The sequence below is a fragment of the Apaloderma vittatum genome, unplaced genomic scaffold (genome assembly GCF_000703405.1).
Source record: "Apaloderma vittatum isolate BGI_N311 unplaced genomic scaffold, ASM70340v1 scaffold3035, whole genome shotgun sequence".
Classification (NCBI taxonomy): Eukaryota; Metazoa; Chordata; class Aves; order Trogoniformes; family Trogonidae; genus Apaloderma; species Apaloderma vittatum.
Genome location: NW_009716303.1, coordinates 2,509 through 25,707, shown reverse-complemented (window position 1 = coordinate 25,707; position 23,199 = coordinate 2,509). Strand labels below are relative to the sequence as shown.

At 46.4% G+C, this 23,199-nt stretch overlaps 2 protein-coding genes across 2 annotated transcripts; one reads left to right on the top strand and one right to left on the bottom strand.

The window, feature by feature from the left end:
• Positions 1–2,048: 2,048 nt before the first annotated feature.
• On the top strand, positions 2,049–6,622 carry ILDR2 (immunoglobulin-like domain containing receptor 2; the record flags this gene model as incomplete). The annotated part of the gene is made up of 4 exons (XM_009869462.1): positions 2,049–2,165; positions 3,948–4,158; positions 5,066–5,750; positions 6,587–6,622. Coding segments are annotated over 4 exons (1,049 nt in total), but the record flags the coding sequence as incomplete, so codon positions are not given.
• Positions 6,623–20,958: 14,336 nt separating this feature from the next.
• Positions 20,959–22,367, bottom strand: LOC104273957 (zinc finger protein 154-like). The gene is made up of 2 exons (XM_009869461.1): positions 22,316–22,367; positions 20,959–21,854 (listed from the first exon to the last, which is right to left on the bottom strand). The coding sequence occupies exons 1-2, from the start codon at positions 22,365–22,367 to the stop codon at positions 20,959–20,961; spliced, it is 948 nt and encodes a 315-aa protein (XP_009867763.1).
• Between the last annotated feature and the right edge of the window lie 832 nt (positions 22,368–23,199).

Sequence of the window (23,199 nt, the reverse complement as noted above, 5' to 3'; positions counted from 1 at the left end):
CCAGCTCTCCAGCCTGTCCAGATCCCATTGGCAGCACAGCCTTCATTCAGGTGTGTCAGCCACCCCTCTCCATTTCATATCGTCAACAAACTTGCTGAGGGTGCACTCTATCCCCTCATCCAAGTCGCTGCTGAAGATATTGAACAAAACTGGACCCAGCACTGATCCCTGGGGAACACCACTGGCCACAGATCTCCAATTTGACTCTGTGCCACTGATCACAACCCTCTGACCTCTGTTTCTGAGCCAGTTCACAATCCACCTCCCAGTCCGTCCAGCTCCTCTTCAGAGCAGCAGCCTCACTTCAAGAGACGTGATAGTCTTCCGCTTTGGAAGGCAGAGGCAGCAATTTTCCTTGTGTTCTGTAAATCACGGTGTGCGTTTGCAGTCATTGTGTACACAATCGTGGGGCTAATAAGACGCAGGAAATCCCAGACCACTTCCAGCTAAGCTACCTGGAGACACATTGAAAGCAGGACCCTGATAAGACTCACAGTATGTTGTAACATCTAATACCTTTCCCAAGTACAGATACACAAGGTAATATTTCAGGATGTAGGTACTTACCTTACATGTGCACAGTCAAAACCCACAGTAAAGCACTTTTTCTTCTGAAGCAATTTGCGGGATTGCTACAGATATCATTCTGTCCATTTCTATGGCGCAGCCGTTTCTGAAGCAGAGCATGGTTATTAATAATGCACAGAGACATGCACAGCAGTTTAGGACAGAAGGTGCCTAAGAATACCTCTGCCAAGTCCTTGTTCAGCCCACACAGTGCATACGATGCAACGTACTACCAAACCCATATGTCGGTAGCTTGATGTATTGGGGTGCGGCATAAAACAAAGAACAGGTTGGCTCAAACCCACCGTCGAAGTCCAAGTATTTAAATTGTGCCACAGAAGGAGCACGCTTGCAACACTCCAGCTTCACACAAGGGAACAGATTAACTCCACACAAGGCAAGACACGTTCTGTTTTGTAGTGCGAAGCGAATTGTCCTTGCAACAGTTCTCTAATGAGGCTGCATTTGAGGGTTGAGGTCCCTTTTTGTACTTAGACCTGTGTTTCTGTCAATCTTAGCCTTAGGCTGAGACCTTTCTTAAATAATCTGCTATAAAAGCCTTATTTTCTTCAAAGTCCTGATAGGTGGAGTTCTCTGCTTGCTGACTATAGACTTGCCTTGAGGTAATTGGGCTGTTCATAAGGTTAGCAAGAGTGCACGGAGCCAGCCTATCAAGAGTTGGAGCTGCTGTGTGTAGGGGCTTCTGTTCTACACAGGGGAATGTGGAAAAAAAACACGAAAAAGGTGTCCAGGTTTCCCCTGCAAAGGGAGTAATCCTGGGAGTCAAGCACTTAGCACATGTGTAAGACATACCTTTTTTGTGAAATAAAGCATGTAGAGAATACCAGAGCAGGCGGCTACCCAGTGGCCTGATTGGCCCCATCATTGGTTTCACCATAAATCTCAAAGCATCATGATGTGCTTTGTGGGACTTCCTGTGTTTGCCTTCTTACTCTCTGGAGCTTCTCCTACCACGTGCTCTTCAACCTCTGTGAATTCATAGGGTTGGGAGGAGGGTGGAGTGGTCCTGCAGCGTGACAGCTCAGCCACCTGCGTCCCCCGCAGGCTGGGAGCTTACAGCCCCTGCTGCACAGAGGAAGCCTGATCTTCTGGGACTGCTTCTTCCTCACCATGACGAGTCTTCTCTGGAGTGCTGAGAAAGGGGAAATGAGCGCTGCTTTTCTCTCTGCCATCCTCTGTGGGAGGTGGAATCACTTTGTGGCAGTGACACCACTTGATGCATTTGGTTGTACAGATTGGGCATTTCCAAACCATTTTTGCTTTATAAATGATGCAGCTGCTCACAACTTCACATCCCACGGTGTAGACAGATTTCTTCTGAAGCAAGGACTGAGTCACACTGTTTTGGAAGACACAACTGACCTGCCTGGAGACGTGAGCTCAACTACAGAAGCAGTATTGTCAGAAAGTCTCCTTGGACTTAAGTGTATTTTCCTCTAATGCTATGCTTTTCTCCCTAGCAGTGCGTAAAGGGTACAGGATCCAGACTGACAAGGAGAGGGACTCCATGAAGGTGCTTTACTATGTCGAGAAAGAACTGGCTCAGTTTGACCCATCTAGGAGGATGCGAGAACGATGTGAGGATCAAGCATGGTTTGATTTTTTTTTTTCCACTCATCTGAAAAAGACTGAAAATCCGTAGTTAAAATTTCACTGCCTTAGAGCCAGCCTCTAGGATATGATGTCCAGGACGTGGTACTTGGGGCAGATAGAGTCTAGATTGTAGCATCTGCAGGAATGTTCTGATTTTATAGATGCACTGCATACATAATCATCCTTAAGTAGAGCAAACAAAGTGAGGAATACTCAAATGGTCATCAAAATTGTCATGACTGGAATATTCAAATGGTCATGAAAATTTGGATAATTAAGCTTTTGGATTGTCGGCATCTAAAAAGCCAAGTCTGTAATCATGCCTTCTACAGCCCATGGTGTGATAATAGCTGAGGTGTTGCCTTCACAATTCCTGTCTGTCTTATGGTGTGGTGCCGGTAAATTCCCAGCGTGGCAAAATAAGAGAGGGATGATTTTATTGAAAGTGTGTTTGGCGAGTTGCAGTGGCCACAGCATGATTTGAAGGATGCAGAAAGGTAGTTCGGAGTGCTGGTTGCCTTTCAGAAGGAGCAAGGACTACAAGAAATATTAAAAAAAAACTACGAGGGACTTGACAGATTTTGTGACACTGATGAACATAAGATCAGAGGTGGTACATGCATCAGTACTAACATCTTGGCAGACAGACAACTGCAGATGAAGGGGAGGAGGGTGGTGAGTAGGGGCATGGTGGGAACTCGGAACTGAGCTGCTCTGTGGAACTCCCCACTGTCTTCCAATAGCCTCTCATAAGTTTTATTTCCCTAAATAAAGGCTGAAGCTGCACTTAATGGGTGTCAGAATACGAACCCAAGTGAGGATCTTTCCACATCAGACAGCGGAGGTGCAGTGGCAGGACAAGGTGCCTGCGTGAGGAGGGCGTGCGGTGCTGCTCTTTGTCCTCTAGCTGTTCTGTGTGGAGGATGGCAGCAGGCTGGGGGCTCCATTCCTCCAGGCAGCATCCGACTTGTGCAGAGCTAACCCATGTTAGGCACTGGGAAAGGCTTGTTTAAAATAGACGCCTGAGATCCTGCAAATCAGTGAAAGTAAGGGCTTTAGGGAATGACACCACATCAAAGCTCTGTGCAGATTAGGCATAACTAACAAATTATATATACTTCTAAAACAGTCATTGCTGAGCACACTGTCTTCTCCACCCACAAGATTTACTATAAAAAGACCTCTCTGCATTGGTATGTCAGGCCTCCAGATGTCAGTGTGCTTGATGGGGTAGAGACTGACAGTGATTCAGTCTCTTACTTTTTTCTTAATCTTTTTTTGAGGGGGATGTTTTTGTTTTAGCTGGACAAGTCAGGCCAAATCCAGAGCCAGCCTGTCTCACACCAGGAAAGGCACAACTGCTGTGACGATGTTCCACCAAGCTCAGCGCGCACCTCATGAGGGTGGAGACCTCATGTGTTACTGAAGGGATGATTTCTGCATGAAGGCTGAACTCAGTTAACTGGAACAAAGGCATCTGATGGCATTTGCGATACCCTTAGAATATCCCACCTGGCTGCCAGCTACCAGTTCAGAGGACCTGTAGGTCTAACAGCAGCTCTTTGAACTGAGCCTAGGAATCTTGGACAGGATTGGTCACGGGTTTGTAGAAGAACCTTAGATTCCCTTTTGATTTTTTTCTAACAGAGGGCAGCTCTGCTTCTTTCTGGAAAAGCTGTAGCTGGGCTCACCACAGCCTTCCTGTCCTCTCACACATGCTATCAGGTGATGCCTCTCTCATTTGTTTTCTGCAACCTCCCCTGCAGATAACAACACCATCTCTGAACTCAGCTCTTTGCATGAAGAGGACTTGAACTACCGGCAGCCCTACCGCCAGGCGCGAAGGAAACCTCTGCCTCCTGCAGGGGACCTGGACAGTGATGCCGAATACTGGGCAGGAGTGATTGGCTCGGGCAGCACATCAAGATCCCAGGCTGTCTCTGATTATAGAGATGAGCGGGACAGTTTCCGGCACAGGTGAGAAGAGCCATGTTGGGAGGAAGCTGTATCTGGCAAAGTAATAAAATAAAGGAGAAGGAACAGGTGGACTGCTGGCTCTTTGCCATTTCCTGCTGCTCTGGTTCTGCTTAGCAGGACAGAGGCGTTAGAGAGTGCTAAGTAGCTGGTAGATGTCGTTAGGTGAGGTTGGAGTGAATCTGATTCCCACAATCCTACGCAAAGCCTACCTACGCAAAGCCTACCGAGCTGGGCAAAGCTAAGTACCAGCCCCCTTTCGCAGGGGGGTGTAAAAGGGAGTTCAGTAGGAATCCAAGCCTCCCTTCCCAAAGTCCTCTCTTGAGATTTGTACCTGGTCCCTCTGGCACTTCCCAGTGCTGGTGCAGTTTATACTAGAGTCACACTCTGGTGCTTCGGTGCAGCCAGACCTGTACTTCAGGCCTAAAGAACTGTCTCTCTGGTTGCTAGAAGAGAAATAGCACATCCTCATATACCAGCAGCCCAGTCTCCTGAAAGCCATGAATGGCAGTTTGCTCTAAACCTGCTTCCACATTGCTCTTCTGTGAGCTTCTGTAGCTAGGTTCTTGGGTTTTCCCAGCAGGACATACACCTACAAGTTTTGGTGCCAAGTTGAAGCAAGTCCAGCCCTGCATACTGGAGGACAAGGGAGGTGTGCTGTGGGGTTAATCCGGGGTAATATTTGACATGTAGAGTCCGAGCTATCTCCACTAAGCCACCTTTACAGTCAGCAGAGAGCAGCAGGGATTTTGAGGATGTGGTACATCTCTTCCTACAGAAGATGATGAAAACAGGTTAGACGATTCATGCCCCAGGAGTGCCTGTTTCCCTCCATTGTCTATGAAAGCAGCCGAGGGGATGAGCGCAGCCAAATCCGGCCCTCTTTAACGCAAGCTCTTCCCTCCTGCAGCCAGCAGAGATCCAAGTCTGAGATGTTGTCCCGTAAGAGTTTCTCTGTGGGAGTGCCGGCCGTTTCTATGGACGAGCTGGCAGCTTTTGCAGAGTCCTACAGCCAGCGGACCCGGCGGGCAGACAGCCAGGAAACACGGCGTTTCGAGCGGTCAGAGTCGCATGGTGGCCGCAGCGGAGGGCTGCCCCACCAGGATAGCTCCATGGAGGAGTACTACACCAAGCGCAGCAGAGGGAACCGAGAGCCGCTGACGGACTCGGATCGGGGCTGGTCATACAGCCCACCCCGGAGACGGGCCCATGAGGAGAAGCACCTGCCCAGGTTGGTGAGCCGGACACCCGGAGGGAGTCAGAAATACGATCACTCCTACCTCAGCAGCGTCTTGGAGAGGAAATCCCGGAGCTACGATGAGAGCAGTGACCATTGTGAAACCCCCTCAAAGCTGAGCTCGCAGCCCAGCCAGAGAGGAGGGGGAACGTACTACGCCTGGTCACCACCCTCCACTTACAAAGCAGAGAAGTCGCAGCAGCAGACGCAGCAGCCACCGCCTCAGCAGGAGGAAGAGGAGGACACCCTGCCCCCCTACAGTGAGAGGGAGCTGAGCCGAGGACCTTCATACAGGGCCAGGGAGCAGGCCTACCTCAACGCCTCTGACAAGAAGAGGAAGAAGGACCCCAAGAAAACGGTGAGGCCCTCTCTGGTGTTCCTGATCCAAATAGCCTCAGCAGGGAGCTACCAGGCAGGGGTTACAGTCAGAGTTTACAGGCAAAGGGGCTCTCCTGGAGTCTGAGTGTGGGGGACCCCAGATAAGGGGTGTCACTGTGGTTGTAGGAGGCCAGGAAGGGAAATATCTCCTACACAGGACTTCACGGTAGAGGGAAGAGACAGATATGTCTGCGGACTGGGGAAGGAAGTGATGATTTTGGCATCTGTGGCATGGTCCAAGGAAGTGGGAGTTTATCTGTGCTTTTGGACCATAGCGATAGGGAAGAGAACTTAGCCAGGACTTACAGAAATTACAGGGCATTGCTTTGGCCTAGATACTCATTGAGGAAGGGTTGAGAGGCTCTTTTCTTCCAGACAGGGGCAGGGCTAGTAGCAAGGTGTACTGTAAGACCTGTAAGACCCCTGTAGTGTAGACCTTTTGAAAGGGGTGAGATGACAGACTCCTGTGGGTGCGTACCCATGGACATGTGTTGGGGCCATGCATGCCAAAGGCATTCCTCGTGCAGTATACCAGCAAATGCAAAGCACCCTGCCACCGTCCAAGCTAGTGAGGACTGATGACTTCATGGTTTTTGGGAAAGGGGAGCTGGATGAAGTCTGCTGCATGAGGGAGACTTTGTCACTAGAGCAGCTTGGCTGTGGCCTGTGCTTGAGTGGCATGTGTGAGAGGGGAAGGGGATGTGAATAGAAAAAGCTGTTGCTGTTTGGCCATGTCTCTGCCAAAGTTGTGTCTGCATTTCTGTCTGGTCTGTGAGTGCTTTCTTGCTGACATGTCTCTTCTCTGTTCCCTCTCAGAATGATTTCCCAACAAGGATGTCCCTTGTGGTTTGAAGTTCTTGTGGACATGTCATGTTGATGGGCTGGATACCATGAGATGGCTGCAGTGGAAAAGATACAGAGCAACAAGGAAGACAAGCCTCCGTGAACCTTTGCAGCCATCAGCCACGGACTCTCTTTCAATTGTTTTTTTCATTGGGGGAGCAGAGGCTTTTGTAAAAGACAGACTCCCATGAACAGCACTCGATCTCAGAGACTCTGGGAGTCTGCCAGGAAAATGAGGCCAAGGCTCTCTTTGGCAACCCTGTTTTCCAGTGCCCTCCATTCTGCGCTGGAAGGCAGCCACGTCCCTACTGTCCCTGCAGCCCTGAACAACAAGCGAGGCTGCCTTTGTGCCTCTTGCCCTGTCTCACATGCAGAGAGAGGCCTGTGTGCATATGTCTCTCTCTCTCTCTGTCTCCTCAGTTCTCTGGACCAAAATTGTCTCCATACCTAGAGCCTTTTCTGTATCATTCCCATGCTGAGAAGAGGCCTTGTTCTTACAGCTGCAGACTGCCTCCAGCTGATTGGGCCCTAAACTGAGAAGGAAAAACTACATCCTGTCAGACACTATAGAAAAGGACTGATGAGGTGTTAACTTTGGCAAGGGCTGAACAGAGAGAGATATAATTATGGGTTGGTTTGTTCAATATATTTAGTTCTTTTCATTGTATGATGAGAGTTGCAGGTGGGATTGATGTATTGTTTTGAAAGTGGATCAAAGTAGCTTTTATTGTGATGAGAGCATGATGTGTTTTTTTCCCCTCATCCCCAACTGTGATTTGTTTTCGTACAGTTGCATTTCTTTGCAGCTGAGCTATGACTCTGTATAGCTTCAAGCTAAAATATCTACTCCATCATATCATAAGCAGTGTTCTAGTCTTCCTGGTGCTCTTCTTCCAGCACCACCAGACATCTCTGCGTAGTGAATGGTCTTTTTGTTTTAAAAAAGCAAAAAGGGGAAGGTCTCAGTGAGAGAGGGCAGCTAAAGATCTTCATTCTGTGCTGCTGGTACTGCTCCTTTCTGGTGGTTGTTCCCAGACACTGAAGAGAGCAGTAATAGCAATGGGAAAAGAATTAACCCTGTGGATGAACACAAGCTTTGAAAGTCACCTTACTCACTTAAAACCATCTCATTCACGTCTGTTGTGACATGATCGTAGTGGCTGTTGTATCAGGAACACCTGAACTGAGTACTTCATCCCATTTGGAAAGCTGACATTCTGGTTTTCATAGAGTATAATGAATGCAGTCATTTCTTCTATTTTTAGCTGCTAAAATAACGTGAAGGAAGGTGATGGGAGTGTTTTAAGTTCCAATGTCTTGATCCCTGTTACACCTAGAAACAACTTGGTGCCCTATTGTGTGATGGACATTGTCAGCCTTTGAAATGCTATCTCTGTTGCTGCTCTGGAAATTTGGGGAGCTGTCTGGCCTCAGGTGCTCACTCTGGCAATACATATTCAGCACACAATTTATTAACATCACTGTAGTTCTCCATAAAAATGGTAGATTAATATCTGTATTCCTCCTTTGCCAAATCAGTTCACCAGGAATAGTCAGGAGAGAGGAGGAATAACATCCACAGATTTGATAACAGTGCAGTTTTCATGCTAGAAGGTGAATTGATGAAAGGGTGACTTTCTTCTCCTCTCACGCTCCTCTAGCAAGGACTGTAGTTTTGGAAATCTACCTCCTTCCCATCCATATGCTTTGACATAGCTTTCAGGAGGATCTGTTCCATGACCTTATTGGACACAGAGATGAGACTGGCTGTTCAGTAGTTCCCAGGGTCCCCCTTTTTACCTTTTTTGAAAATGGGGTGATGTTTCCCTTTTTCCAGTCACTGGCTGCCTGACGGCCTGACCACCATGATTTTTCATATGTGGAGAGTGGCTTAGTAACTGCATTTGCCAGGTACATTCCAATTACATCTACTTGTATTATGGCTGGAGAGAGTAAATTTTAAGTATTTTCACCTTTCCTCATCTTTAATGTATGTTTCTAGGAAAATCACAGCATAGTTAATAAGAGATCGGCAGGTCATTGCCATCTGAGGACTCCATGGCCTTGAGAAGTCTAGAGAGTTATACTACATGTTATTCTAAATTAAACATTTCATCCCTGATACGTGATGATCCTAGCAGTAAGAAATGTGGATGTTTTGTTAATCTGAAAACCTTGGGAACCGCTATGCTATGAATTTCAAGGGAATTTACCCTGCTGTCTTTTCCATCAGACACCCAGCAGACCCAGGAAACATTTTACATAGAAATTTGAAACTGCATCTGCAACAATGACTGTGTCAGAAAGGGTCCAAAGCAGTGATTTAACAGTCTCTAAATATCTGCATCTTTTAAGTCATACTGAAAGCCAGAGTGTCACAGTTTCATTAATGTCTGTCCCTTATCTCAGTCACTGTAGTTTATTTGATCAAGCCCTCAGGAATGGGTTGTGTGTATTAAAAATACAAGCCTTCTTCATTTGAATTAGTTTTGTTTGCTCAGTGCTGGTACTTTAGGGCATTTGTGCACTGTATGTAAGAATTTGCCATTTATGTGTCTAGCTTATAAGTAAGAAGTTGCAAGCTAACTCTCTTAAGAAAAATATTTTAATTATGGAAACAACTGTTCATAAGAACTGTCCAACATTTCCTTTGAATGCACATGCCTGGAAGAGTATTGAAGATTTTATGACTAGTGATTCTACGAGTTTTACCAGATGATAAGAATTTTGGCCTCAAAAAGAAGAGCAAGTCTTAATTCCCTGAAGTCAGGTCTGGGCAGCCCCCATCAGTTGGGTCTACCTCAGTCTCAGGTTTTAGATTTCCTATCTCCCTATACAGATCTGAAGGAATTATCAGTTACTGATAGCATCTGTCCTCAGGTCGTCTCATCTTTTCCCGTTAGAAATGTGTCTGCAGCAGCACCAAATGGACCAAATCAAAAAGTGAAGGGTGATGTAGATTAAGTAAGGCTTTCACCTCTACAGCTACACAACCCTAATGATCTGTGACTCTTGCACAATTGGGGCACAAGAGGCCACATGCTAAGAGGAGCCTCTTGTTTCAGTAAAGAAGTAATGGTTTGTGTCTGTGTCATCATTCAGAACACCTGCAGAATGCTGGCACTGGAAAATAATGAGCCTGGTAATTATGAGGTCTCAAATTACAATTTTTCCAGTGATCAATTTTTATTGCTGGCATAAAATTAAAATCCTTTTCATAGAGGATGTGGGTGTCTGGGTCATGTCAAGGACACAGATAGTTTTGTGGCCTTAGAGTGAAGCATCACAATAGTGATTTGCTAGGAAGACAACAGAGATAATGGGTGAATCCTGTAAAAAACAAACAAACAAACAAAAGATCCCTTAGAGCAACAGTAGGATCAAGCATCAATCGTAAATTTGGCCATGCTGTCAAAAATGTGATCTGGGCTGCTGAAAAAACGTTTTGATGTACTAGAATGAGAAAATAAATACCAATGGTAATGACTTCTCCACAATCCTACTATTCCTTCAAAGCAGATTGTGAAAATTGCAGTGGATGGCTTCAGTGTGAATATCCTCAGATCACTCTATTTCCACTGAAATGGAAAATTAACAAAACTAGGACTCTGAATACTTAAAAAATTTTTGAGAAACTCCAGCATACGTCATCTGACACAACCAGCCAGAATTATTCAGGTGCTGGCGTAAAATGTAGGGGGCTGGCACTGTGAGCGTCCCAGCCTTTCTTACTGTTAATAGGTTGGAGATGGCCATCAGCAGCATGTCCCAGGCCCACCCCACGTTTCCTGCAGCCCGGTGGGCAGCTCTATGTGCTGAGTTTCACCAAGAGCTCCCAGCTCCTGCTCCGACATTTGGGTCTCTCCACAGACCACTGAACTGTGGTTTTCATTCTGGCCTGTGACTCTAGGTACCTGCTGCCAGTGGATCAGCAGTTACACTGCTTTCCTGACCTTTTCCAACAAGCCACCTCTAGGTGGGCAATACCAGTTCACCTGTAACATAGGACAAGTGGTTTTGCAGTCACCAAACAGATTTCTACATGTCGGTCCTCTCCAGAGCTACCTAAAACCGGACAGAGAAACGCAGAGGAAGTAATGGGCACTGTAAGATGGAACTGGCCTTTTGCAGGGAGCAGAGAAGGGACGTTCTCAGAGCATTTTTGTCAGGGAGTTTCAGGAGAGTTAACCACACATGGATGACACCACTGGGCTGTGACCAGCTTCCTCCGATAACAGAGTGATCTGACACTGCACAGAAGAGCTTCGCTTGGTCAAGTTGCTGGCCTGCTCCTACAGTCCCAGGTTGTCTTGAGCAAAGTAACTGCTAATAATTCTCCGTATACTCCAAGACGACTATGTCTCTTGAACGAAAGCCCCTTCCAAAGCTCCTTCTCTGAAGAGATGCTGAATGGCCCCTGGGCTATACAAATACTGAGAAGGAGCAATTGCAAAACATTTCAGAAGTCAAACCTTGCCACAAACTGTTACAGGTACATAAACACAACAACACAGTGTTTATCACGCCTGGGCTATTGTGAAAATAATTTTGATGTTGTGGAGATTGTTTTGCTGGGAAACCACTTAGAGCTATCTTCCTTTTTCTCCAGGGAGCTTTCACACAAAGATGGGGGTGAGGATCTGTTCTGTGTCACTAAGTACCAGGTTTAGGACATGTGGAAGGAGAAGCTAAAGGGGCTTTAGCTTATTTCTTGAATGGGTCCAGGAGCAAAGAGACCTTCAGCATAAGCCAGGTGCTGCAGAATCACAGAATCACAGAATGTTCGGGGTTGGAAGGGACCTCTGAAGATCATCTAGTCCAACCTTCATCCCAGCATACCTAACCACTACACCATAGCCTCAAGTGCTAGATCTACTTTTTTTTTAAACACCTCCAGGGTTGGTGACTCCACCACCTCCCTGGCCAGCCTGTTCGAGTGCCTCACCACTCGTTCAGTAAAGAACTTCCTCCGAATATCCAATCTAAACTTACCCTGACGCAACTTGAGGCCATTTCCCCTTGTCCTGTCATTAGTAATTAGAGAGAAAAGACCAGCACCAGCCTCACTACAGCCTCCTTTTAGGTAGTTGTAGAGGGCAATAAGGTCTCCTCTCAGCCTCCTCTTCTCCAGACTAAACAAACCCAGTTCCCTCAGCCGCTCTTCATAGGGCATGTTTTCCAGACCTCTCACAAGCCTTGTTGCCCTTCTCTGCACCTGCTCCAGCACCTTGATGTCCTTATACTGTGGTGACCAAAACTGGACACAGTACTCGAGGTGCGGTCTCACGAGTGCCGAGTACAGGGGCATGATCACTTCCCTCCTCCTGCTGGTCACAGGTTTGACCCTCTCACTCCAGCAGTTTCTGTGGCACGGCACCTCCACTGGGCTATACTGGCAATATGTGCTTTCTACAACAGATGGTGTTGAAACCACCCTCGTCGTCATTTGGGGCCCCTTAAAGCCCCTTTTCCATAACCTGGAAGATCAGAAAAGAGATCCATTATGTAATGGGATAGCTATCATTCTGATATGATCTTAAAATGCCAGCTAGATGACCAGCATTAGAAATAAGAAAATCTTAAGAATAAAGTTAGCTAATACTAAAGGATCTGCCATGATTCCCATATGAATTCTCTTGTGACCTTCATAATTGCTTTTTGACATTCGCCCCTGCCTGCATGGGGGCCTTTGCCAGGAGAGACCTTCACCTCCCCTTCCTTTCTGCTTGTCATTTTTCTGTCACGCTTGTAATCCCTCTGTGACCCCTCTGCTTTCCCTGGCTATTTCCAGTTAACCTTCAGTGTTGTGCCTAGGGGTTCCACTCAATTTAAATTTAGAGTGAGTGGCATTTTGTAAAAAGATATTTTTATCCCCTATAAAAGGAAAAATTACAGAAATCACAGAACAAAACCCCAATCCCTTCAGATATTCTCTCAAGCCCAAGAAGGGATGTTACTGCAAACATTTTAAAAATGAAAGCTCAACATAATTTCAAAATGAGGAAATATTGTTTTTAACCCCAGGGCAGGTGCAGTCAGAGCTCTGAAGTGCGAACAACAGAAGCAAATACATCCAGTCTTTGGTGAGAGCAGGGGCAGAGAGAAGCAGTATTTCATGAGTCATGGAAAGCAAATGGACTTCCAAGATGCCATTAGTTAGATTTGAGTTTAAAAGCATGAGCTACAAGTCAACAGGCTCATTTGAAAAGCAAAATCTAGTCAAAGGAATGGCAAGGTTTTAATCTTGAATGCCTGATGGTGTCTCTCCACCACACCTGCTCACTTTATATAGGAAAAGATACATTTTTTTTCTGCAAAGCCTCCACTAGTGCACTGAGAACTAATGTGCCCTCTGTGTCCCAAGCACCAGAATGCAAAAGGAGCCTCTTGTACATTCCCATCCCAGGCAGACAGTTCACAGAGCATCAACACTGTCCCTATCGTGCATCCCAACAGACTCACCTTTAGTTCTGTTTGTACAAGCTACACAGTCCAGAGATTCTGGGCTTGGAGCCAGGTGCCCGCTGTTGCTGACTTTTCATAGACCTTGACAGCAGTCCAGAGGTATGTAGTCCTCTTGCTGTTTGTCAATGAGTTTGGGTTTTTTTCTGCTGCTGTTGCTCAAAACAGCCATTTCCCACCCATTGTGCAGTGAGCAAGTGGCTTTCTTTGCTGTACTTGGCTGTTATTCTACTTAGATTGTCCTTCTCTCCTGTAGTGAATTTATTTTCCGTGTGGGGGGGAGAAGGACACAATACTCTATAATTAAGATACAACATTTTTACAGCTTTTTGGAACACATCTTCATCCCCAATTACCAAGCATTATACTTTTGCCATGCTTGCAGTTTCAAAGTTGTTGCTTTTGAGTTGTCACCATGGAGAATAAAAGCAGGAAAAGCTACTGCCAATCCGCCTTTTTATTATCTTGCAGGCAAACAATTTTCGTGCTTTTTGCTAAGAAATGAGCAGTTTACATGAGCTGTTTTCAACCTTTTTTTTGATTAATGGATGATAAACCAAACATTTTCCAGTGGACCAGCAGACCTCTTCATAAATTTCATACAGAGCTCACATGGTAACACAGACAAGCACATTCTACCCAGCATCCTTTCATACAAGAAATCCCTGCAAGCAACCGCAGAGCCACACGGTTTCACAGAGAGGATAAATTCTCCCCTGGTTTAGCAGACCTAAAAACTTTTTCCCTGTGGGTTTTACTGGGAAACTTTTATCTTCTTCCTACAGACATATTCTTTCCTTTTGGCAGCTGACTTCTTTGTCCTTATGCCTGCAATACTCTGGACCAATGTTTTTCATCCCTTCATTCAGATCCCGTCTCAATGTTATAAATAATGGATGTGGACTCTCATACTGTTTGTAGATATGACCTGAACAGCATTTACACATTCAGATCCATATTTGTAGGTGTTATCAGCAGTGAGGTCCAGAAGTATATGCAGCTCCGAGCTCCGGTCTCTATTTCACTGTGCAAGTTGTGTCATCCCTTGGCTCTTCAGGTTCCTCCCTGTGGAAAGGGAAGTGATCCAGGGCCACCAGTTTCCTAGGGCAATGCTGGTCAAGCCCCAGCGAGCTCAGCCCTGCTCTGGATGCCTCTCCCAAATGCTGGGCTCCACCACAAGTCCAATTTTCTGGCTCTGCACTGAAGTAGCCCCCAAGCTTTATACCCTTCATAAATATGGATCCAGATGTTACGGCGCAGGCTCAGTCCCCACATTCATACCCTACTGAGCCAATGGCTGTAACCCCTTGGCCAAAATACCACGTAAGCAAGCTCTCTTCACATTGTGGCACAGCACACAGCACAGCCTCCCAGGTAGCCTGAAACAATACCCTCCACACCCTTCTGTGCTGCAGAGAGGAATGAGGGGAATTGGTTCAGCACCCGCTTTACCCAAAGGAGCTTTGCTTGGCTTCAATTGCCCCCTCCCAGGCTGTGGAGTGGCCCGGGCAGTACGTGAAAATGAGTCAGCAGGGTGCCCAGGTGGCCACTGCATCCTGGCCTGTATTAGAAACAGTGTGGCCAGCAGTAGGGAAGTGACTGTCCCCCTGTACTCAGCTCTGGTGAGGCCTCATCTCAAATCCCATGTTCAGTTTTGTGCACTTCATGACAAGAAAGATATTGAGGTGCTGAAGCAGGTCCAGAGGAGGGCAACGAAGGCAGTGAAGGGTCTCCAGGAACACAAGTTTTGTGTGGAATGGCTGAGGGAACTAGGGCTGTTTAGCCAGGAGGAGGCTGAGGAGAGACCTTAGTGCTCTCTACAACCACCTGAAAGCAGGTTGTGGCAAGGTGGAGGTCGATCTATTCTTTGACTGACAAGCAATACGACAAGAAGAAATATTGTCAAGTTGCACCAGGGAAGATTTAGTTTGGATATAAGGAAAAATTTCTTCACCAAAAGAACTATCAAGCACTGAAACGGGCTGCCAAGGGAAGTGGTTGAGTCGCCATCCCTGGAGTTATTTAAACGTTGTGTAGACGTGGTGCTTGGGGACAGGGTGGACCTGACATCACTAGGTTAATGGCTGGACTCGATCTTTAACGGTCTTTTCCAACCGAAACAATCCTGTGATTGCGATTCCATGATCTCTGCCCGCCGGCCTGCCCGGGGCCGTATGGTCGGTAATAGCTGCCACGCAGAGGTGGGATCTCTGTGCCATCCCCAGCTGAAATGCTGGTAGGGGTTAGATATCAGGTGAAAGGCTGATCAAATGGAGCATGTAGCGTTAACGGTCTCTGAGCTTAACACTTGTCACTGAAAATTGTCATTAATTTTTTGTCCTCTGTGTGTGAAGGTGCTCAGTGTTTCTTTGGGCCTCTTTATTCCAAAGAAATCTCCAGACCTACAAGAAAAAGGAAGGGTGCCCATACCTTGAAGACAAATGGAGGTGAGGAAGGCCGAAATACTGAGAGGTCACCCAGCTCTGTGGGATGTCACTTCTGGATGAGAAGGTATTTTTGCTAGCAAAGCAGAAGCCAGAGGTGCCCCTACAGCTCCCACTTGTAACATCTTGTTACCCTCCGTACAGGTAAGGCCCTTCTGTGTCCGGACCCAGTTGCTCCAGAGCGCCTGGCCCTAGATACAGGTTTGTGATTAAGGGCCATATCTGAGTGAGAGAAATGGGCCTGAAAAAAGCTGCCTGAAGTGGCACAGGACCACTCGTTACAGGAGGTGTGGTGCTTTCAGTTAGTGCTCATTGTGCGCTAGAAATTCTTTCTGGTTGTACTTCCAAGTTTGATTCCATCAGCCCCTCTAGAGCAGGTGTTGGTGATTTTCATGTCCCAGTTATCACACCTTCACTTGGAGCAACAGATTATTCAGCGCACTTGTCTCTGAAGAGGTACTCCGGGGTAGTGAGAGTTTATGCTCCAGCTGGATGCATTTTACACTCAGCAGCCTGCTAAATGATTAATTTCTCCAGTCTCTTAAAAGTTTCCTGCTTGCTGGCAAAGACAGACTATGTGTTTCTGTAGGTTTCAGTACCACTTACCTTGGAACTGCAACTTTTGGCAAGGACTTCAACATCCACTAACGTGGAGATAAGGTAAAGCTGTCGCATAAAAAGCTTAAAAGTATTACCTCTCATAGATACGCTGCTGTGCCCTACCTAAGGATTTCTGCGTCTATTTGTCATCACTAAATTTGTGTATAATCACAGAAAAGACATTTGTGGTCCATGCAGATGGACCTGGTTGGACGATGCAGGGGTAAGTAGGAGTTAAAGCAAGCCAGCCAGATAAGAATGGCCCAGGGGCTGCTGGGACTTCAGCCTTTGTGTCCTGTTGGGGAGGTCATAGCCCAGTATGGCTTGCTGCTGCTCACTGTAGGCTCCCCTTAGGCAGCAGCACTGCCCCTGAAAGCAGCATCCCTGTCAGGATCCCCAAGAAGGGGAATTAGACCCCCCTCATATTCAAATCAGTAAGATTCTGTAAGAAAGGTGAGGTCACCGCGATGAAGACTACCTTAGCTATATAAGCCCTTCCTGGATTTTTCTTTGACGTTTTTGGCAATCCTAGACTTTGAAGGGTAGGCCTGCACAGTTAAAAGTTTGAGGAATACTTGCTTAAAATGCAGGTTCTAAAAACTTTTATGCACGGGACTGCTACCTGGAATGTTTTTGTTTAGAACTTGGAGCCCCAGCACCTTGAGCTATCAGTACAATCAAGTGCTCAGGATACTAATAGTAAAACTACTCAAATTAGCAAAACCACAGCCTGCATGCATCCCAGTGCACCCAGAACCGACTGATGCAACACAGAGTCTCCATCTTTGCTGAACTGGCAAGACCAAGAGGAGAGCACTTGGTCGCATGCACATAGAGGGGATCTGAGTGTCATGACCAGAATGTCAGAACTTGTGCAAGTAGCAAACTCAGAGCCTAAGGTGTGTTTTAAGTATTACCGGGAGAGCAAAATATGGTGTTTTGGTTTTTAGTGTTTTTTTTTTAACAGAAATATATAGATACAGCAGTTTTCATTGTCACTTCTGAGAGAGATCTGAGGCTGCCTTCTGCTCACTCCAGTATGGTGCATGAGTGAAAAGATTCACTCCTCAGTTTCAGTAAGATGCAACTTAAGCTAGTTCTTGTGAATAGCTGCTGTAAAGGGAAAGTTACTGCAGCAGAGCTCTACAATCAAGAGATGTTCACCGACAGCCTGTCATCCTGATTAAGGAAAGATGCCACGTTGTAGCTGAAACAATTCCTAAGTGTCCAAACTTCCCTCGTCATATAAATGAGTCTGGAGTTACAGAGCTCCCAGCAACAAGGGGTTTTAGAGGATTTCAAATGAGCTGTAAGTCTAAAAGCTCAACACTTGAACATGTACAGCATGGAGAGAACACCTTGCAAAATGTGTTTGAAGAGCAGTAGCACAGTTTTGTACTACTGCAAAGATCTCTGAAAAGACGAGTCCGGATAGCATTTTAAGTATTGCTGGGGAGACCTGAGATCCACGCACTTCTGTGAAAAGCTCGACTTGCAGGCAAATCAATTAAGAATCAGCCCTTGCAGCTAAGCTTAACTGATTTCCTGTTTGAGCACCTCAATTACACTGATTTAATGATTAAACTTGTTCCAATTAATGGGAAAACCAGAAAGAATCCTTCTTCAAACTGTTTAAGCTAATGAGGAAGGACATCGGTGTTTGTGAAGCAGCTGGCAATGAGTCTGGAGGAGAAGAGGAAAACAGCTGTCTGCAGATAAGCACTAAATTCAAGCACTGGAGCTAAGCGAAGGGGAACATGTTGGTGTGCTTCAACACACTAAGTAGCAATGCAGACATGCTGCATGAGTATCGATCATCTTACTCAGCTGGTTAGTAGCCTTAGGTTATGTCTACCACAGCATGTAATTACAGCCCCAGTGAGTGAACTTGGGTGTTTGGTCCAAGATCATCTGCTCTGCATAACGTATTAGTGTACTACATTCTATGCTAAATTCGGGAGTAAATTTTTTTTGCAGTGGTCCACATTCAGTAACTCTTAACTGCTTGTGAAGGACCAGGAGTTGAACAAGGCTGCCCACCAGGGTACCTTGCAAGAGGTCTAGAAGACTAGGGCACAGGCACACCAAAATCAACACGTGGTCTGGCCTGTATCTAGTTAAATGGCAACCTGGCATTTTTGGAATATGAAAGCTAGATCTCTGAGGTATCACGCAGCAGAGCTCCAGGCAAGTCCTCACAGCATTTTTTTTTGCCTTTCCTGGAAAGAAGCTGGTCCCAAAATGGTCTACTGCCCATTCTTTCTGTGTCTCTATGCATGACTAAGAGAAAATATGAAAGGTGTAGGACAGAAAACATCCTCAGAAGTTGTTTCTTAGCTCTCCTCCTCTCCCTGCCCCCAGGTCATGGAACCGTATATTAAGCTGAATTGTGTGCTGTGCGCTTTGAGTTTGTGACAACTGAAGAGAGAGTAAGAAGTGCCCTGGCTTATCATGGCAACAGTCAACAGAGTGAAGGCACAGGGGTATGGGCTGTGTCTGTATGAGGGCTCACTGGGTGCAGATGACGGCCATCAGCAGGTTCTCCATGTGTGTAGTTAAAAAAGAAACAGAAGTAGTGTTAGAGCAAGAGTGCGCCAATGACCTCACCTGAGATAATACTACTTGGCTTCTGTGCCCCTGGCACCTTCCACAAACGTCCGTGATAGGCTGACATTCCAGCTCCGAGGCAAGAGATACGTTTTCAGACAGTTTATGGGGGAAGAACTACCAGAATAAATGCATATTTTTGTAACTGTGTGTGCAGCAAGGGCACCACAGAAATTAATTGTCATTTCCAGCATGTTGTGGCAATGAGAGTCTTCTTGATGGGGCTGGGGAATGCAGAAACAGTAAATGCAGTGTGTGAGGCTTTTCCAGGTTTAGTCCTCTCTAGAAACATTGAAAAAGAAAAGGTAGGAAAGTAACAAATGTCTTAAATGGTGTGTTCTTGGGAACTAACAGCCATACTGGCTATGTTATTTGCTTTTTGGCTTTTCTGTTCTCCTCTGACACCAAGCCTGTATTTACCCTGCTGTTTGTGAGGCTGTGGTCTAGATTGGACTAACAGTTTAAAATGAACTCTCAAAAAATCTGTGATTTAGAGACGTGGATCATCTTACAGATCTGACTCGGGGCACAGCCATGTGGACAGGTACTCAGCACAGTCGTGTTAATTCAGGCTCTGGGCAAGAAGGTGGGAGTTGAGTGAGACCAAATGACTTAAACCAGATCTACTGCCAGATAAGCACGAAGCTGTGCCCTCTGTGATAGCGACTGGTGGCCAAGCAAGGTATGGATGTACCCCCATTACCTAGCCAGTAACTCCAGTCACATCCCTTCTCTTCACAGCTTGCTGGTTTCCTTGGGATCCTGTGTTCTTCAAGCTGGGTGTTCTCTTTGCCCTTAGTGCTATTTCCCATTTAGGAGCTCACCTCCATGTGAAAGCTCACTGTTAGCATTAGGCCTACATGCGGTGCTGAAAATAAAAATTCTACAGCACAACAGATTTGATCACTTCATTTTCTTGGCTAAAGCACACTGTGATTTCTTCCCGTTTGGCTCTGTGGGTGGAACAGGCATTTCAGTATAGAGTGCGACGTTAGTTACAGGGAGTTCTTCTGCGCTAGAGATATTAACATCTTTGTTATTACTGCCAGTTCTCTCCTCCCCCGTACCATGTGGCTGCCTGAGCTAGAATTCCTTTTAAGGACAGACTCCCAGTAGTAGTATTATCCTCCTCATAACAAATAAGATCTTTTCAGAGGTCAGCTCCTTCTGCTTTCTCAGAATCCTGACTCCCCCATATTCCTTAGAAAGCCATTGTTAAACATGTCAAAACCACACAGACATTCTAGAAATCAGCGTCATAATTACCTCTTCGTAATCATTAACAACTCAAAACCACAGTGTTTGAGTTAAAAAGTTTTATGCAAGGAAAAATGTTTAACATTTAATATAAAATCAAAGTTTGACATAGCTTATTTGTCAAATGTCATCGTTTTTCTGTTCAACAACTGACAATTAGAAGATCACAATTAAAAAAGTCATCCTAAATACTTTTAAAAGCCCTATAAAAACATTCGTAAAGTGTCACTCACAAAAGCACCTAAACAAGAACCAGAGAGAACACCTATTAGGATGTCAATTTACTTAATTGCTGCTGAGGACTAAGCTGTCAGACAGCAGCATAATTTGTGGAATTGTCAGCCATACAACCAGCAAAACTACTGTTCCATAGACTTGGCCCCAGCACAGCACCGCTGGGCCTACAACATGTACGCAGAGGCACCCAGCACAGTGTTGTGGGGTTTTAAAAGAAATATATGCTAACACCATCTAAAAAAACAACAAGCAGGAGATGTGAATTCTAAGGCGAGCAATCATCCCAGGCCATGGCCTTAACGCAAGGGAAAACCCAGGCAGCTTGTACAGAAAACAGGTACAGATTTTAGCCGGGGTTTATTGGGATAAAAATCACTCTCCACTAGAAATAACAGAAAAAAGGCACTGATCCTTGGAACATCTCTATGTTCTCCTCTCTGGCCTTGAACGTACTGTACCGTATAAGCACCTTTCTTTTCCCCATCCCCAAAAGAGGGGCTCAAAACAACCACCGCACCACAGTGAACGTGCACTAGTTCGTTCAACAGTGGCCTCCCTCTTTGTTCAAGTGTCTGGGCAGTGCTCACAAATAGATTTACCCAGAAGAAAAGGGGACATACTCTGAGGGCTCCCTCCCCCAAAATTCACGCCCTATATGAGGTGTCCAGGCAGCAGCGGTGTGTCTTCCCAACGCCAGGTAGCTGCCTACAGTCCACAGGGCTGCCTTCTCTCGGCCAACTACCCTGCATGGTGCTTCTGGTGGCGCACCAGCTGGGGCTGGAACCGAAAGCTTTCCCCACACTGGGTGCAGCGGTACGGCTGCTCCCCAGTGTGGATGCGGGTGTGCTTGATGAGGTTGGAGTTGCCACTGAAGCCACGGCCGCACTGCCTGCATTTGTAAGGCTTCTCGCCAGTGTGGGTACGAGCGTGGTTAATGAGGTCAGAGCTCTGCCCAAAACGTTTGCCACACTGCCCACAGGTGTAAGGCCGGATGCCGTCGTGGGCTCGCTGGTGCTGAAGCAGGTGGGAGTGTTGGCTGAAGCTTTTCCCGCAGGCTGGGCACTTGTAGGGCCGCTCGCCCGTGTGCATACGCTGGTGTTTGATGCAAGTGGAGCTGTCGCTGAAGATCTTCCCGCACTCGCTGCACACATAGGGTTTGAAGCCAGTGTGGATGCGCTGATGTTTGAGGAGGTTGGAGCTCTGGCTGAAACTCTTCCCACACTCGGCACAGGTGTAGGGTTTCTGGCCTGTGTGGACTCGCTGGTGCTGGATGAGATGGGAGCTCTGGCTGAAGCCCTTGCCACACTCCCCACAGAGGAACGGGCGCTCCCCAGTGTGCATTCGCTGGTGCTGGATGAGGTGGATGCTCCTACTGAAGCCCTTGCCACACTCAGAGCAGATGGTGGGCCGCTCTACACGAGGGGCTCGACGTGAGGTTGCTGCCACCCTTCTCACCTGTCTTTTCACCAGGCTGATATCAGAGTAAGCCAGCTCAGCCTCCTTTTCGTCCTGACAGCCAGCCCGCTGAGCCTCTGAAGAGCTGTGCTGACTTCCATGGCTGTCCCCGAACCGCTCCTCTCCTCCTCTGGACCCTGCTGCCAACACATGCTGCAGATCTGTGCTTGCAAGGTGATCTGGAAGAAGACCTAACTCACCACCTAGAAAAAAACCCGTACGATTCTAACTGTGATTCTTTCTGCGAAAGGACACAGCAAGGAATGAGCAAGCTGTTCTCTTAGGGAGCCTGGTTTGCACCACGTAGTAGAAGCAGTAAAGGGAAGATTGGGAGAAAATAGAAACCAGCTGCAGGAGAGGTCGTATGGCATCGTCATGCAACCTAGAGCAGACGTGCCACATACAGCAGAGCCAAGGGTAATGCTACAAGAGTCTCCTTGCCCACAAGAAATCTTCACATTTTGTCTTCCTAATGTTGTGCCTTCTTATAGATACTCTTAACAGCATGCTGACAAAGGCAGGCTGTGTGCCTGCCCTGAGGGAAAAAGAGCAGGTCTCAGTATGAGCTGCATGAAATAAAGTGGCTTAAGTAACACTGAGGGAGCTCTGTGTTCACAAACTTATCTAACTTACTCCTCACCCATATGTGTCTCCTCCAAGGTCTCATGATCTTGTACTTCTCCTTGGTCCATCTGGGCACTTACGTCAAGTTCAGCAACCAGGAATCCTTCTTACAAAAGCAAACAGAAGTAATCTTAGTTGAATATTCAGTGAGATCTTGTCATATGTCTTAAAATCTTCTGCCTCTGCTGAATATGGGGAACAAGCAGAGTGGTTGCATGAAAGAATGGAGTCAACTGAGCAACAAACATTTATGGACATCCCGTACACTACTGAGGTATCTAGTGTCAGATACTTCCCTTAAAGGAGATCCAAGGTTGTCCCTTCTTCTGATAAGCGATATACATTAGGATATACACTGGATGTGCTGGACTCAGAATTGGTTGACAGCAATCATAGATACAGGTGTAAGCAAAGAGTAAAACCCAGCCATACTTATATTTCTTTAATAATGACAGCCAAAAGACTAACTACTCTCCTCTACTTCTGAAGCATTTAAGACATTATTTTTTCCCCTTTTAATCTTAATAGTTACTTAATACTAGTTTGTGTCACTTCAGAGATATACTCCCTGAACTCTGCTTCAAGCTACCAATTGCTCTAGACAACTAATACCTCCGGACAACCACTGAAGCTCCAGATAGTGTTGACTGATGGGACAGATGGGCACTGGTGCAAACAAACACTGGAAACTGACAGTAAAGATGATAGTTTCTGGTGCACTTCATTCATCACCAACAGTTATTTAATGACAGGTAGTGGGTAGTACGGGATTAAACAGCATCAGAATCAAGGAGACAATTCAGATGAAGGGAACGGTTTTGAACCTCAGATGCCAGCGATTATGAAACCACCAGTCTTGGAAGCCTTTTACTCTATGTGGCAAACACAGACAGAAAGGGA

Coding starts and splice junctions, on each gene's coding strand:
- LOC104273957 (XM_009869461.1), bottom strand. CDS start 22,367: ATGGACCAAGGAGAAGTACAAGATCATGAGACCTTGGAGGAGACACAT. Junction 21,855..22,315: donor CTTGGAGGAGACACATATGG/GTGAGGAGTAAG, acceptor GTCTTCTTCCAG/ATCACCTTGCAAGCACAGAT.